The sequence below is a fragment of the Microtus ochrogaster genome, chromosome 6 (assembly GCF_000317375.1).
Source record: "Microtus ochrogaster isolate Prairie Vole_2 chromosome 6, MicOch1.0, whole genome shotgun sequence".
NCBI classification, from domain to species: domain Eukaryota; kingdom Metazoa; phylum Chordata; class Mammalia; order Rodentia; family Cricetidae; genus Microtus; species Microtus ochrogaster.
In genome coordinates, this window is record NC_022013.1 from 75969472 (window position 1) to 75986638 (window position 17167).

General features: G+C 51.2%; 1 protein-coding gene across 1 annotated transcript in view; it reads right to left on the minus strand.

The window, feature by feature from the left end:
• The window catches only part of Smyd2 (SET and MYND domain containing 2), a 42043-nt gene extending 27971 nt beyond the window's left edge, over nucleotides 1–14072 (minus strand). Inside the window, exons 1-2 of the mRNA XM_005348863.2 lie at nucleotides 13862–14072; nucleotides 1779–1842 (exon numbers count right to left, since the gene is read on the minus strand). Coding sequence (XP_005348920.1) covers nucleotides 1779–1842; nucleotides 13862–14034 — 237 coding nt within the window. The 5' untranslated portion in view covers nucleotides 14035–14072. The remainder of the gene's footprint in view (nucleotides 1–1778; nucleotides 1843–13861) is intronic.
• Between the last annotated feature and the right edge of the window lie 3095 nt (nucleotides 14073–17167).

Here is a 17167-nt window from a genome sequence, read left to right on the forward strand (position 1 = left end):
CAATGCACACGCTTGCCGTGGATCTAGAATCATTTATAACAATGCACACGCTTGCCGTGGATCTAGAATCATTTATAACAATGCACACGCTTGCCCAGGGCATCGTGTGCTCTCCTTCCTGCTCTCCACCGCAGGCACTGTGACCTCACTTGAAGAAAGTGTCACTTGGGGACGTCCTGTGACGAGCCAGGCTCCGAGAGCTTGTTAGTGGGACCTACGAACCTGCCGCTCGGCCATGCCTTCTTTCTTGCTCTTTCGTCTGGACTGTAAACCACTCCTAGGCTTGAGCTACTTTCTCTCGACGTGTCTGTCTCACATACAAACACACAGTCCCTCGAGTGTCCCCCATAAGCCACAGCAATCTAAGCACCCAGCCCACAAGAAGTCAGAGCATCTAGAGATAACGCTGGCCCCCCCAACTGGACCAAAGCTCACTTATATGTTTGCTGTCACTCAGGCTGCCGCCTCAGGAAGCCTGCTGAAGGAGACACAGAGTATGGCCTCCTGAGCCCACGCAGCATCAGCGTCATTGGCTGCTCTACCCTGGCAAGTGGCTGCTGTCCCTAGTGTTCAGCTGTCACAGGGCTCAGCAGTGACGCCTGGTGCTAAGCCACGCATCCCCTCAACAGCTTGAGTGTTTGCTAAGGTGGTAGGAGGTTCCGGAAGGGAAAGAAAAGGCTGTGAGGCCGGGAGATGTGCAGGGCCACCAAGAGGATGCATGAACTCCCACTGCAGGGCCGCAGAGAAAACTCTGGCCTCACCTGTGTGAGAACGGGAGTTCTGAGCCCCAGACCCTGCTAAAAAGGCTAGGTCAGCATGGCTGCTGGTCTGTAATTTCAGCACTTGAGAGGTAGAGACAGGCAGGCTAGCCAGACTAGCTGAATCCATGAGCTCCAGGTTCAACAAATAGAAGCGAGAGCAATCAAGAAAGACACCTCCACACAATGCATTCACATGTGTGCTTACATATGTGCATACCTACACATATGAGAACATACGTGCATGTGTCACGCACAAATACACATTTTTTTAAAAGACACGATCCTCTTATATCCCACGTCTGAGGGCCCAGGCAGGGTTGTGGAGTAAGAGCACGTGTCCCCTGAGCTGACCTGGCAATGCTCTTCTACAGAGAACATTTCTGTGCATTGGAAGTTTACTGTAGGTTAGGGGACACCCTTCTCTGAACCTCAGAAGGACCCTGAGAGGTCTCACACCAGCCTCCTCCTTCATCTCCCCAGTCCCACACTGCAAGAGCCAACCCAAGACTTATCCGTCACTCCTCACCTCCCAGGTTCCCAATCCAGGCTGCTTTAAAGGCACGAGGGTACGAGCTCTGTTGCGCAGCTGCGACCCTCTGCTCTGCCATGCTGGCATCTGAGCCCGGCTGCCATTATCCTGGGTCCTAACAGCTCAAGCGTGAAGAGTCCCTGCTGCTGTACGAATCCTAAAATCAGAGACCCAGGACAACCAGCGCGTAGGCCACGAAGGCAGCTTCCTACTTCTCAGTTCTCCACATCTCCCAAAATTAGCTGATGATGTCCTTGGTGAGAACTGTCACCCTTGGTGTGATCCCCAGCTAACCCGGCAGTCTCCTGGTGTCTTTCCCACCTCTTCCACGTCACACTTCTGCCTGACACGGGGCTGCTCACTTCTGGGGGTGCATGCGCACACTCCGTGTGAGTGGGGAGCTGTGAGGCAAGATGCTAACAGCGAAGAGGACACCCAAGTCCCAACCTCTGGAGAAGAGGCCTCCCTCCAGCTAAGGCCGCACCTACCTGACATTCTGCATCGCAGTAAAACGCCTGCTTGCATCGTCCGCATTTCGACAGTCCTTCTTTCCTGGAAAACAGAAAAGGGCATCGTAGCGGTGAGAGGAGAGACACAGAGGACACATGGTCAGACAGTCACAGGCGCCATCTGTTGTAGCCAAGGCTTACCTTTCCCAAGAAGGTTCACACCACGATTGGCCCCTGAGGAGCAGTAGTGAAGAGAACACATACCAACGCTCACCAAGGCGGCCAAAGAGATCGAGGACACACACTCCGGCTCAGTGACTACAGCCCAGGCCCTAACCCCAGCATCGCCTGTATCATTGCAGTCAGCAGGCTGCGGATGCCAGACTCTTGCTGGTCCTGGTTTTCTGGTGTTTACTAAGCATCTTCAGAAATCAATGAACTCACATTGTTACAGCCCGTGAAGGGGTGATGGCAGTTATAGCCTATGAAGGGGTGTGGGGACACAGTGCAGAGTTGGCAGCACCTGGGGAGAAACACTTTGCTTAGAGCACAGGGAACACAGGAGCAGGACACAAAAATGAGCCCAAAGCTACGCACAAAAAAGTAATGCATGCAGCAAACTGGGATCCGTTCTTGAATGTGGTGTCACGGCACACGGCTGGCTGGTACGCACACACACCTTGCACAGGTAGCATTCACGGTCCTGCTGTCTCTTCTATATTGTGTCCACGTGGCCTGTTCATTGCATGTGATTTTCCTGTTTCTGTCACAGGACAAAGATGTGCTACTCTTGATTTCTAGGAGCTAGTGTGTGTGTGTGTGTGTGTGTGTGTGTGTGTGTGTGTGTGTGTAGCTAGTCTGTGTGTGTATGTGTAGCTATGTGTGAGGCACTACTGTGCATATGCATGCATGTGTGAGTTGAACAGCCTCTGCCTACAAAATGAGTCAGAACAAAAATTGTACAAACCATTGCCAAACTGTCACCAGGGAGAGGCTGATGCAAGGGCATTCCTGCTGCTAAGGGGTGGGTATCTAAGGTTGCAGTGTTTGCCATCCCTCCTGCTGGGGTACTGTTGCAGTGGCTGGCATCCCTCCTGCTGGGGTCACTGCTGCAGTGTCTGCCATCCCTCCTGCTGGGGTCCATTACTGCAGTGTCTGCCATCCCTCCTGCTGGGGTACTGCTGCAGTGGCTGGCATCCCTCCTCCAATCATCTCCCACCCCAGAAGAGCTGGCACCGGCAGAGAGGGTTACAGTTCCTCAGAGAGATTGCTCATCTTAACACTGAAACATCTCCCTGCGTGTCGCTGGTCCAGGCACCATATCCCCCTGGTGGAGAAGGTGACTCAGGAACATTGCGGAGAACTAAGCTTGACTACTACAGCTTGCAAGGCCGTGCCTGACTCCAGGGACATACTGGAAGTCACGCAGGAGGAAAACATATCTTGGCGCTGAGATCAACACAAACACACCAAGTTCACAAGCTTCAGTGCTTCAGAAAGGAACTCACTGAATTAGTGGAGTGAATTCTCTGGCTTGAACCACCCAGGGGCCCCTCTGAAGGCCCCAGACTCGGACTCCACGTTTGGTGACAGAGAAGAGTGGACAAGCCCTGCCCTAGGTCGATTCTCTGCTGCTGGGATTTGTGAGAACCTAGGGTTTGTCTGGCCGGGGTAGGAACTCAAGGTCAAGGACTAGATGCAGGATCTGAAGCAGAGACCACAGCCACTGCCTATGGTTCCCTTTCGTGCCGTACTCCAGGACCACCAGCCCGGGGACGGCACTGCCTGGTGGGCTGCACCCTCCATCAGTGAAGGAAATGTCCCCGCAGACTGCCTACAGTACAATCTGATGGAGGCAGTTCCTGTATTGAGATTCCCTTTCCTCAGGCATGTCTAGGTTGGTGTCCAGTTGACAAAAACAAACTTTGACACACATGGGAGAAAAAACAGTCATGGTTGAGCCTGAACCCAAAACTGAGTTAGAACCTGCGCCATGGCGGCAGGGGCATGTTCATGGGAGAAAAAGACAGACCAGAGGTGAGCCTGTGAGGGCCTGAGGATGACTGACAGAGCAGAGGTGAGCCTGTGAGGGCCTGAGGATGACTGACAGGAGTCTTCTCAGGGACGCTCTTCTCCACAGGAACAGGCAAACATTGAAATGGGCCTCATCTGAAGAGCACACAGAGCTAAAACTTGGCTTGCAAAGTAACCTGTTCTGAAAAACCCAGAGGCGCAGGGGAAGATGTGCCAAACGAAAAACAGAAAGTCTGAATGTCCTCAACAAAGGAGGCCAGCTCCATAAGCCGGTCATTAATAACCTCTCAAGGCCCTCAGCCCTGGCCCTGACTGCAGGGGACGCACCAATTCTGTGACTGGTCTGTGCTGGGGTGAATTTTATAAATACTTTCATAGGGGAGGCAGACACCTGCCACAGCCATACGAGTGGAGGTCAAAGGACAACTCACAGACGCTGGCTCTCCTTCCACCGTGTGAGTCCCAAAGAGTGATCTCAGGTCATGAGATGTGGCAGTAAGTCTTTACCTGCTGAGTCACCTCCATCTCCTTTTTTAAAGATAGGATCTCGCCAGGCGATGGTGGCGCACGCCTTTAATCCCAGCACTCGGGAGGCAGAGGCAGGCGGATCTCTGGGAGTTCGAGACCAGCCTGGTCTACAGAGCTAGTTCCAGGACAGGCTCCAAAGCCACAGCGAAACCCTGTCTCGAAAAACCAAAAAGTAAATAAATAAATAAATAAATAAATAAATAAATAAATAAATAAAGATAGGATCTCACAGAGCCAGCCTAGCCTCCAACTGGCAAGGAACTGAGGATGACCTTGAACTTCTGACCCTCCCACCTCTACCCCTCAAGTTCTGGGATTACAAATTCAGCCCCAGTTTATCCAGCACTGAAGACTGAACCCACGGCTTCAGGCACAGTAGGCTCATTCTTCACCTGCAGCACCAACCTGCGTTCACACAGCCAACGGAGGGGCTCACCGGCTCCGAGTCTGTAGGAACCGCACTGACAAGAACTCTGTGACCTGTGCAGCTTTTCTTAGGGATAAACAGCACTCATGGCAGAACTGAGATCAGGCGTTTACCTGTCTGGTTGATGAACGTTGGCCCTGGGTTTCCCAACTACAACAGAAAGGACTCTAGAAGCTGGTGAAGCTTCCAGAAAGAAAACCTGAGCCTTTGTCCCCTGCTCTGCTTCTCTAGTGCATGGGGGATGAGTCCAAGCCTTTCTTCCCCCACTCAGTTGCACTCCCTTGTCTTCTCTCGGGGCCTGGCAGGCTGAGGGATGGCGGCTGTAGATGATAAGCAGTTAATACTTCCTGAATTTAGTTTCCGCCACTGTAACACATTCATATATAGTTGGTAACTCAAGAGTTCACTATGAAAACTAAACATGCAAAGTTTTTAGTAACCTGTTTAGAACATGGTAAATATTCAATAAATGCTGAGCATTGTGTTATTAGCCTAGTTTGTGCTTTTATGTATTTTTTATAGTAATATCAACTACAGTAATACCTTCAGCACACCCACTCAGACTCACGGCTATAGGACCGATGTTTTTGAAGCCTTTGTTTTACGGGCAAACAGATAACTCGCTGTGAACAGGACGGCCCTTTGAACTTAAAGAAGAAATGACTATCTACATAGGGGAAACGAAATGTCATAAGAAATGCAAGTATTTGATTATGAGCGATGGGAACAGAGCACAGAAGACTCTCCTGTCTTTGTCTACGGGAGGAGACACACAGTGGTTTTCTCCTGCTTCTAGAAGTTGAGAGCCGCGGAGATCAACAAGTTAGCCGTGTAATTAATGAGCCCGGCTAGTTAGCCGGTGGCCGCAGGTGCTGTTGGTCCACATGAAAAGGATCCGATTCCAGCCACTCTCAACTCTCTGTGCTGAAACGGATGCTTACCGGGTTTGACCATGAAAGGGATTGACAGTGGCGTACAGGGGCCTTGCAATAACAATTACTTTTAACTAACGGTCACAAGTCTGCTCCGCCTAACCGAGGCGGCCCCGAACAAATGAAAAAGAGAAAAGGCAAAAAAGCCCAGCAGTGAGGCCCAACTTCCCCAGAGGCTGAAATAAGACAATCAGAACCAAAGTTAGCTTCCCTCCCGGCGAGGGTGCTCACACTAGCGAGGCCTGTGGTCCCGCCGGCGAGGAACAAGGACGGGAGGACGGTGGCACTGCCCTATTATAACCCTGGTCAGGGGACCAGGACAGCACTCAGGCTGCTGGCTTTTGTGCGACAGTGAAAGATATTCTCCACATCACATATTAACGCTAGGCACCGGTGAATCAGGACCCACGCGCAGTGGGAGGCTTCTTCCCAGAGAGGATGAGCCTTCCCCTCGGCTCCAGCTTTGTTCTGAGGCTTGTTAAAAGTCTGACCGCTCCACTGGGGGAGCCAGAAAAAATTTAGGGCACAAGGCACCAACTATTATCCTAAGTTTTCCAAACTGCTGGAACGGAAGCGTGCTGTGCCGGGTGGAAGGCAGGCTGCCCCCAGGAGCCTGAAGAGTTCCTTAGGCTTTCCGGGACCTCAACTCAGGCCAAATCAGGGCTCAGGGCTTCCATGCTGAGAAGAATTTGAGGATTATCCAGTTCACGATGTAGAATTGGAGATTTCATTAAAGTTATTTAGATCTGGGCTTAAGCATGAGGAATAAGAGAAAGGTGTTCAGAAGAGAGCAAGACAGGCACAGCTCAGAGTGGGAGTAGAAGCATCTTAAAGAAGTGTGCCAAAGGCTGGATGTCCCCAAGTGTGGGTACGGGTGCCTCGTGCAGAGGGCAGGATGTCCCCAAGTGTGGGTACAGGGTGCCTCGTGCAGAGGGCAGGATGTCCCCAATTGTGGGCATGAGTGCCTCACACAGAAGGCAGGATGTCCCTAAGTGTGGGTACGGCTGCCTCGTGCAGAGGGCAGGATGTCCCCAAGTGTGGGTACAGGGTGCCTCATGCAGAGGGCAGGATGTCCCCAAGTATGGGTACAGGTGTCTCGAGGGAGAATGAGCAGCCAGTTGTCTTAGCCTTTGCCACACACAACACGCTGGGCCCTCAAGTTACCACCCCAAAGGCGGCTAAGACCCCATCTCTCTCCTTTTATAATGAGATAAACGACGCACGCTGGGGATACCTTGGGTGGAAGCATAGTCTAATATTATGAGAAGGCGAAACCAACAGGACTCTAGGGTTGCACAAGGGGTCCTTTCTCTGTTAACGGGTTTCTCCTGGGAGGCCCAGAAAATTGCAGGTTTACCGCTGAGAAGGTAGAGAGGTCTTCTGCAATCTTCCGGCTGGACAGGATCCACTCCCACAAACTGTCCTCTGAGTCACAAACTCTGTCTCTCTACAAATTAAAAAAAAATCCTCTAGAGAGAACTGTACTGTCTTTATATCCTTTGAGGCGAGGGTTTGGGGGACCAGCCATGTTAATCTAAGACTGGGCAGGTCACCCAAAGGAAGTTCTTTACTTCCAACCATTATCACCTGGGACTCTGGCCATAGATGAATTTAAAGAAGAGGCTAGAGTCTCAGTAGTTTACCCTGAAGCAATACCTGGTAGCAGGAAAACACCACAAGCTGAGATTACCCGACCCCCACCCAAAAGCAGACCATTCAAAGGAAATGCCTGACATTCCAACCGCTGTAGATAGGACCACCTGCCAGTGCACCTCACCAGGACACCCCTAGACACATCTCAGCCAATCGGAGGTCCTGAACCTCAGAGACCCCTCACCCCCAACCTCTACTACTATAAAGACCCAATTCTAATCGAGCTTGGGGTTCTCTGGTTATTCCAATACGCTGGACATGCAGAGACTGAGTTTGCAAACTTGATTAAAATAAAGGCTCTTTGCTTTTACATATGGGACTCGGTCTCCTTTGTTGGCTTCTGTGAGAACCCCGCGGATCTGGGCATAACAGGCTGTGCTGTGTGTTGACACCATAGCACATATTACTGGAATACAAGGGATCTGGGGTTCTTTCCCGTCTTTTCTAGGGATGTAAAACCCAGCGAGTGCTTTGGAGACACAAATACTTTAACAGATAGTAAAAAGGAGTCATAGTTTACACTCTCCAGAATGCAGGGGCTCATAACTGAAGTCCCTGACCTCTGAGGCTGGAAGGACAGTTGAGGTTGTCACTGCAAGAAGCAGCAGCCACGCACTGCAGATTGGTGAAGTGACAGGCAAGTCTGTCCAGGCTCGCAGGAAGGATGTCCTACAGGAAGGTCACCACAGGAGCTAGCAGCAGAATAGGAGCCAGTGCCCACATCTGTGAAAGGTCCTTTACATCCACATGTGCTTCAGGTGTTGTGTGTGTGCATGTGTGCATACGTGTGCTTGGACGTGCACAAGCGTGAGGGTGCCCAAAGAGACCAGAAGGCGTCATATTTCTGGAGCTGGAATCTGAAATTAAGTCTTCTGGAAGAGTCAAAAGCACTCTTAACCACTGAGGCATCCCTCCAGCTCCAGAACATTCCATATTTGCCACAGATTTTAGCAACTTCTGCTAAGTGCTAGGGTATAAAATCCTTTTCACTTGTACCCTGGTAGGCACCTTGGGACTGGCTTGTATGCCTTGGTGTGAGATGCAGTTCTCCTGAGAGCATCCTTCCTTCTCCTTGACAGCTACTCCTGCCCTCTGGGTATCAATGAAGGGAATCAGAATCTACTAGCTAACACTCAAGAGCCCTTGTTATTACGGTAAGCCCTCAATTTGGTCTGGAGATACTGTGAACTTGCCCCGGATAAGCCCTTAGGATTTTCAGATGCACTGTGCTGCAGAAGTGCTCACCCAGCATGCTTGAGCAGCAAAGGCACGCTGCCCTTCGCCCCGGAGAGTCACCGGGTTTTTGCTCATACACTGGCCCGAGGACTGGAGAACTATTTTTAAATTTCTGATTGAAGATTCGAGGAGACACAGCTGTATCCTCAGCACAAGTGTGCCTTGGAACGTTCCTAGAACCTCCAAGCCCCCCCCCCGTATTATTTTCCTACTAAAATGCATATTCCATATTTCATATTCCGGTTCAGAGCAGTCTCCAAGAGATGGGGTTTCCTTCTGTTCTATTGTGTCCTGGTGAACGCCTTTGCAATTGAATAGGCAGCCTCTGAGGGTGGCAGGCAGGGAGCCAGCAGAAGTGACCCAAAGAGAGGTGCGGGGCTTTGTGACAACTCAGAGACTAATGAGGCCAGGGTCGGGGGTTCAATCCTGAAAAGGCAGGTACTTCAGTCAATTCCCCTGCCTGAGAACTGCACCCCTAAACTAGTGTGGCGGGTTTTCTCAGAATCCACAGATGTGAGGGCTGCAGATGTGGGTGGAAAAGCGCCTGTGTGATGCTTCCCAAGACAAGCGTGTAAGTGGGAACAGGGACCTGGGCACAGTGGCCTCCCGCCAGCCCCAGACCTCAGGCCTGGTGGGCTCCCCCAGGAAAGTGACGGCAGAATTCAGCCAGGCACAAGCTGGGTGCCCGGTTCCAGGTCTGGTTAGTTCAGGAGACGATCAGGACACACACACCAGTTCAAAGAGCTGGCCAGAGCCAGAGGGGGCTGGCTCTACAAAGCAGGGAATGGGCTTTTAAAACCCTAGAGCAGCCTTGTGCCTCAGATGAAAGAGACCTGGACCAGGGCTGTGGTCACCTCCATGCAGAATCCATCCTAGGTGCTTGGGGAGGCAGGAAGAAAGTCGATCCAAAAGGGTGATTATTTCTCCTTTTAATAGTAACAGGAAGGTATGATTAGCCCCAGCACAAAGGAGAGAGTCTAAAACGCTGAAACACAGTAGACACTTTCTTGGGCATTTGCCCCCTACTTTGAGCTTTAGGAACAGAGTTAGTTCTCACCAATCCTGACTTTTTCTGAAGGCCAGATTTAAGCTGCAGCCCTGACTCTAACAGCAATTTCTAGAAGAATCACAGTGGAGGGAGGAAATGGGAGTCCTGATGGCCTGATTAGGTGGAAGATTCTGCTTTCTCTCATTCCTCTTAAATATTGGCTTAATCTCATGCTAAAAGAATAAGGTGTCTGAGCACTCTGGAGTTGTAAGCTACTTTCTGAAAGAGCCCTGTCTATGTGGGTGTAGTGTTGACAACACTGGGTTTGGAGGAAACAGTGAAAACTCACCCCAGAGACCATGATCACTCCAGAGTACTCAGGAGAAAGGTTGGTTTTAGTCCCAGAACAGTGAACAGAGTTCGTACCACATCCCAGGGTCCTTCTAACCTTGCAAAGCGCATCCCTTGCATTATCTTATACTGTAATGTATGACAGTATCTTTTTTCTTTCTTTCTTTTTTTCTTTCTTTCTTTTTTTTTTCTTTTTCTTTTTTTTTTTTTTTTTTTTTTTTTGGTTTTTAGAGACAGCGTGTCTCTGTGGTTTTGGAGCCTGTCCTGGAACTAGCTCTTGTAGACCAGGCTCGTCTCGAACTCACAGAGATCCGCCTGCCTCTGCCTCCCAAGTGCTGGGATTAAAGGTGTGTGCCACCACGGCCCGGCTGTATGACCGTATCTTATACACAAGTCAAGGGACTCGGAAACCTTGAGCGGCCGAGCTCCTCGCAGAACAAAACCAGGTCCTCAGTCTGCCGGGTAGTGGGGACCTGACTATCACTCTCACCTTTCACTGGCTCAGCAGGACGGGTATTTAAAGGCTAAATTTACAGGCAGAAGAACCCAGTGGCTCAGAGGATGAGCACCCCCTGCCCACAGACAGCAGCCAGGGAAGAGAGAAGGCCAGAATTCAAACCCATTCTCTCTAGAGCCAAGGCCCTGCTTGGCTAGCTCTAAAAACAAGGGCAGTGGTGAGCGAGAACTCCTCACCTGATAAACAGATGGACAACTCCTGACCGCACCACGTGCTGGGGCTCCACACACACATCCAAGCCCTGAGCAGCATCCCCACGGGGCTGAATTCTCAGCCTTCTTCCTGCTAGCCTCGAGCTTGCTTGTAACTGACACCCTTCTGCCTCAGCCTCCCAAGCAGCTGGGATCCTAGGCCCAGGTCACAGGCTGTCCATCTGTATTCCTGAGTGTCACCTTTAGAGGACATCTTTTGTCAGTGTGTCTTCCTCTGACTGCTTCACAGACCAGGCCAAATCCTCATTAGCGCATCCGCGCAATTTCCTTCCCATCTAGAAACCGTGATGACTTTAGACCGTCTAAAATCACACTTGCTCGTGTTCTCAGAGAATGTTTTGAATAGCCGGAGTCAGAACAGCATGGGACAGCACACCATCCCCCAATGCCGCAGTTCGAGGCAGGATCCAGTTCAGAGAACTTTAAGAAACAGCACCAGGGTTTCACAGTTTCACAATAAATTAAATCTACTAAAGCCTGTTATGCCAGTTAAGGCAATGGTAGAAGCAAGATGGACACTGCCAGGAAATAAACTTGGGGACAAGGAGGGCAAAAGTCTAACTACTCATGACAGGACATTTTCATCACCTCTCGAAGGAGGCTGTCTGTGTGAGCCAGATGAAGTATGTGCAACTCTACAGCAAGGGCCAAGAGGGCCTTGGGCTCTCCCACGCGCTCAGAACAGACACCGCTCAGAACAGACACTGTCCTTGTCACGAGGTGTCCCAGGAGCAAGAGAACAAAGATCAAGAGAGAGACCTCTGTCCCCAGAGACCGAAGGAATATTCTAGCATATCCTAGTATATATAGGTAGACAACACCTGGCTGCAACTGTGCCTTTCCTTCTGAAACCAATTAAATCAAGAGTCAGAAGGTACATACATACACGTGTGTATGCGTGTCTCCTTTAAAAGTCTGGTGGAAAGTTAACTAGTGACCAAAGCACGTACACAAACATAGAGGTGTGTGCACGCATGTGTGTGTGCACGCATGTGTGTGTGCATGCTTGTGTGTGCATGTATGTGTGCGTGTGTGTATGCGTGAGTGCATGCGTGAGTTCATGTGTGTGTGCATGTGTGTGCATGTGTGTAAGAGGGATGGCTTTCGCCTCGAAGTTTTTATGTTTTTAGGAGTTGCCTCCACGAAGCTGAGGCAAGATCTGCTTCTTCCTAATGTCACCTATCAAGCTGAGAAAACAGTGATTCTAATTTAAAACTCTCAAGAGAAAAAAAAATCCCCCCCCCCCGCACTAAGGATCCAATTTTGTGGTGAGCAAAAAGAAAAACAAATGTGATTATTTCTTGGTCATACTCACTCCTGAAGCAAGTGCGCTCAATTCTACGGTTGAGGTGGCTCACTAAACTGCAGTAATGTTCCCACTAGACTTCAGCACAAGGACAGGGGTAGGGTGGGGGTGGCGTGGGGGGAGCGGCTCTCCTCTGAGTGTGGCACATGGACCTCCATGCTCCCCCATTTGGGGACTGCTCCTACTCCTGAGACTCTACAGAGGCATGTATGGGTCTAATAATATGAACAGGTTAGGCCTTAGTCATATACCAACAGGAGACCAAATTATGTACTCTAGAAGAACTATCAGGCAAAACTAATCCGATTTAATAGCAATCATCGGATGAGCTACAGAGACTTCTCTAGATGCAAGGGTCTCCTGAGTTTTATCTGTTGGGTAAAATTGTAGTGGATTTCCAAGGACTCTGGCTGCTGACAGAAATTTACATAAGCCAAACAGAAGAGGTTGTGGAAGGGGTGTGTCTGCATGGGGGTATCCGGGGGAGGGAACTGAGGCAGAAACTAGTGACGTTAACAAATGTCAATCAGAAAAATAAAGCGGAGAGAGCGCAAACTTTTCCACAAACAGCAGGACTCAGGAGGTACTCTCAGAGGCAGGTGTGCCTGTGTGCACAATCAGGACACTCGCAGCAGAGGAGAAGCAGTCTCAGCTGTCAGTGCGGGTATTTCATTTCAGGAGAGAACTGGCACGCACCATGAGTCCCTACTATGCCCTCGGCAAGGCCCACACCATCTCACTGCGCACCGTGGACCCCTGAAGGAGGCCCCTTCTGCGCAGGGTGACCCGCTTTGCTCCCGTACTGCAGACACCCACACTGCAGCAGACTCCCAGCCACAACGAGGCTCAGAAGATCAAGGGACCAGTCGCAGCAGCCGTTTTAACTTTGGGAAAACCCAATGCTCACTTCACTCAAACGTCGCAAAGTGGTGCCATGACCCTTTAGCTCTTGGCTCACCAATTCAAAGAGGCACATCACATACAGCCCTTCCGCTGCCCACGGCACGGTTCTGCGTCTAGTTCCTTTCCAGGTCCCCCCAAGCGGAAGACAGTTCTGGCAGGGAGTCCGGGCCGATATTACTCTAATATTCTGCCTCTGCCCATTCTTTTGTTGTCATACCGTAGAATGAGGCACACGGGTCTGGAAGGCTGAAGGCTGCGTGGAGGGCTGGACTCAGACCAGCCCTCAAGTGGTCCCAGCAGAACCTCAGGTTAGCTTAACCTAAGCCAGCATCTCCATTTCAAAGATGAAGAAAGACATTGACCTTCAAAGCAAGTAAGGCAGGGTCCCTTCCTAAGGCTTCCCTGGAGGATCCGGGACAGGCTGAACTCCAAAGCCAGACCTCCTACCTCAGCAGACTCAGGGAGGACGGGAAGTGGGTGGACCAGCCCAGGTTTCAGCCCCTAATTAGTGCCTGGTGTATACACAGCCACCCTTCTTCTCTGGGCTTTAGTTTCCCAACTGTAAAATGATCTCTTCTCTTTAAGATAAAGTGTGTTTTGTAAAATGAAGGGACAGAGCGGGATGGGGGATCCCCACGCACCTTTCTGCATCAAAGCCACCTCAAGGCATAGCATACGGATATGGCTACACTTCTACACACACGGGTCATATATGATGAACTACAATCAAATATCCTCCCAGTTACCGTGTCCCCCTCACCCCTACCCAAGGAGCGCAGTCTCATGGGCGAGTCCCACACCTTCCCTCCTAAAGAGTGACAGACCGGACCGGAAGGGTCCCTGGCTGATTGAGTCATAACTCCTCGGGGGGTGGGGGAACCGCCCATCTCGGGACGGCCTGGCCCAGCAGGAAGCCTGAGTCAAAGCAGACACGCGTGGGGCGGGGGCCAGGCCGTGGCTGTGCGGAGTGCGGCGCACGTGGCCCCGGGTGGCCCCTCCCTCCCGCACGAACCCCGCACGGTCGCCGCGGCGTACCTGGCGAAGCAGCACTCACAGTGGTGGCCCCGCTCGCCCACGGTGAGCACGCAGGCGTAGGCCGGGCAGGAGAAGAGGAGGTCGCCCACGTGGAAGGGTCGCAGTGCGCGGAGTCCCCGGCCCTTGCCCGCGCTGCAGAAGCGCTCCAGGCCGCCGCGGGCCTCGGCGCGCATGCTGGTGGCGCTGCGGCTGCGCGCTGCGGGGCACGCGCGTCACCGAGGGAGGGAGGGAGGGAGTAAGGGCGGCTCTGCGGCCACCGCCGGCCTTCAAGGAACTTGGGCGCTCTGCTCGCACGGGGAGGGTGCTGAGCCCTGGCCGCGCCCCGGAGGCGGGAGGGAGGGCTGGGCGTGGGTGCACAGGGTGCGCGCCGGCGGGAATCCGCTTGCACCCACCAGGCTGAACCCAGGCAAATGCTCGGTGGGGAAGACACGGAGTCCGACGCCGTCCAGGCCACCACCCGCTGTGTCAGCCGCCTGTGTCAGCCGCTTTAAGATCCAGGCTGCTTAGCAGGGGGTGAATAACTGTGGTTTGCAGTTGTTGAGCTGTGCGTGCAAAGAGCACAGATCTCACTTCCCAGGGGACTAGAGTTCATTCTGGAGCCAGTATTAGGAACTGTGTCCAGGTGTGGGTTACCCCAAATTCCGGCTTCCAAGGTTGTAACAGTTTGTTAAAATGCCCATAATAACACAACAAGGAAAGTCATAAATCAAGACCAAAATTACATCCGTGGAAACATCAGGTAGGCTGGCTACAGAAGAGAGGCAACCTCACTCACCGAAGGCCTCGGAAGCAGCCTGACTGAATTCTTAGCCTTTGGGTTGGTGTGAGCCAGTGAGCTGATAACTGTTATAAACGTTTTACCTGTTACTCACGAAGATGTTAGGTTAGACGCGGGGTAGGCTTTCAAAGGAACTGAAGAGAGCCCAGGTAAAACTGCCATTAAGCTCCAGCCCTGCGACATTCCAGCCTCCCCACGACAGGTTCATGAACTTGGCAGAGATGCAGTGCGAGCTCACAGGGTAAATCATAAATTCGGGAATTCGTGGCGCCTGAATAAAATTCCTTTAATGATAAAATGAATAAACCTTCCTCCAAGGGCAGGACAGCGCAGGGTTATTTGTTCATTTTATTTTTTTACTATTATGTTATAATTTGTTTCTTGTGTGTGAGCATGTGCCTATGTCATGTATGCTGTGTATATGTGTGGAGGTCAGAGGGCAATTTGCAGGAGTAGGTTCTCGCTTTCCATCGCATGGGGCCTGGGATTCAAACTCAGATTGTCTGCCAGGCTTGGTGGCCTTCATACCCTGAACCATCTTGCTGGCCCCCTTCATCCAGATTAGTAAGCATGGACTAACTGGGTGTCACTGGACTATAAACTTGGGCCGAGCATAGCCCTGGGTCCTTGCATCCCACCTATTTGAGCTCAGTAATAATTACTCTTAGTTACTGGATACAATAGTCCAACCATAGTACCAATGTAATAATACATCTTATTTACCTTAAAACAGTAAGTAAGGTATAAGAGCCGAAAAACATATTACATGTACCACTCACATGTAATGAACGACACTTTCAGAGTGACGGGTGTGTGACTACAGCAACACTTCTTTGACACAGCCCACCACCTGCTCGGAAAGAATGCTTGTCCCCGCGTCTTTGCCTGTTCTGTGTTGCTGTCACAAAGTAGCAGAGGCGGAAAGATTGATGAAGAGAGGTTCCCTTAGCTTCCAGCTCTGGATGGCAAAGCGTTTTCTCAAACCTTAGAACTCACTGAACATACCCACTTATGCAGACCTTCGATGTGTGTTTGGGTTCTCATTTCGTTTTGCTTTTGAGCCCTCTGGTTTTGGCTGGGGGAGGTGGGGATCTTGCCAGTAATGAAAAGACTCACATAGAAATAAACAAACAACATGCTTATAAAACAGTACACAATTGACTGACTGTCTCTAGAGCTCCCTGTGCAGAGAGATTGAGTAACGAGGCCCCCCCAACACACACACACACACATACACACACATATACACACACACATACACGCACACATACACACACACATATACACACACACATACACGCACACATACACACACACATACACACACACATACACACACACACACACACACACATGTCCTTTCTCCCTTTCCGTGTTTTCAGTCAGACTGGCCTCATGACCTTGAACTTTGGATCTTCCTGCTTCTGTCTCCCCGGTGGCAACACTACAGGTGCATACCACCACACCCAGTTTCTTGGGGCACTGGGGACTAAATCCAGGTCATCTCGGGGCAGAGGGGACTGTCACAGGAGACAGGGAAAACAAGCGGCTTCATTTCAGAAAAATCCGTGTGAACTCGAGTGACTCTGGATGGGGAAATGGGCAGTGAAGCAATAGCCATAAGGTTAGGAGCCTCCATTACGATAAAACCCATGCTTAAAATAAATAGCCAAGGCTTGGCTCCCAGCCTGCCGGGACAGACTGATGACAGCACCCTCCATGCAGGTCATGCTTGTCACTCTGCCACTCAGCGGTCTCACATTCCATGAAGGAAGCTGCAGGGCTGCCAAGGCCGGTCTACCGGCTCCTCTCTTGTTGGCCCCATGATTTGGGAAAACCAGTGTTGGAAATGAGGTTTTGGAGCCGCTCTGAAGCATGCCGAAATGCAGACATGGCACGGGATGAAGGCCCCCTTTTTCTTGACTGCCCAAGCCTAGAAGATCGTCTAATCCATTTGTAAAGCATCCTTCCAGCTGCAGATTAACACGTGGAAGAAACAGCTCTGGGCTAGGAAGTAAATCCCTAGCAGAGAGGACCAGAAGGGAACCAGACCGGGACCACGGCCAGCTGTTGTTCCTCTAGATGGACTTTGTCTGTTGTGCGTGTGCAGGGGAGATCCAGCATGTCGGGGCTGCTACAGCCACAGACAGCTGCCATCTAATCAGGTGTTCATGCTGTTGTAAGAAGGTACAAGACATTTTTGACAGACCAGGTAACAACATACCGAGGTATTATTAGGGAGACATACCTAGAGCATGTAAACATTATCTTGTATGGTTAAGAGGGAGACTTACAAATGTGTTGAAAACCAGAGCTAGTGAGAGCCTCCCCAGTTCCATCCCAAGGCCCCTTTAGAGCCGGCAGAAGTCAAGTTGACATGGCCCAAAAAGGACATGGAGTGAATTGACACTACATGTAGGCCCTACAGTGGTGTCTGGCAGCGAAGAAGTCTGTCTTCCCTCTGAGCCCCTGAAGGGAGCATGGCCTGTGACATCCTGGGTTCAGCTCAGGCATGCCATGTCCAGATG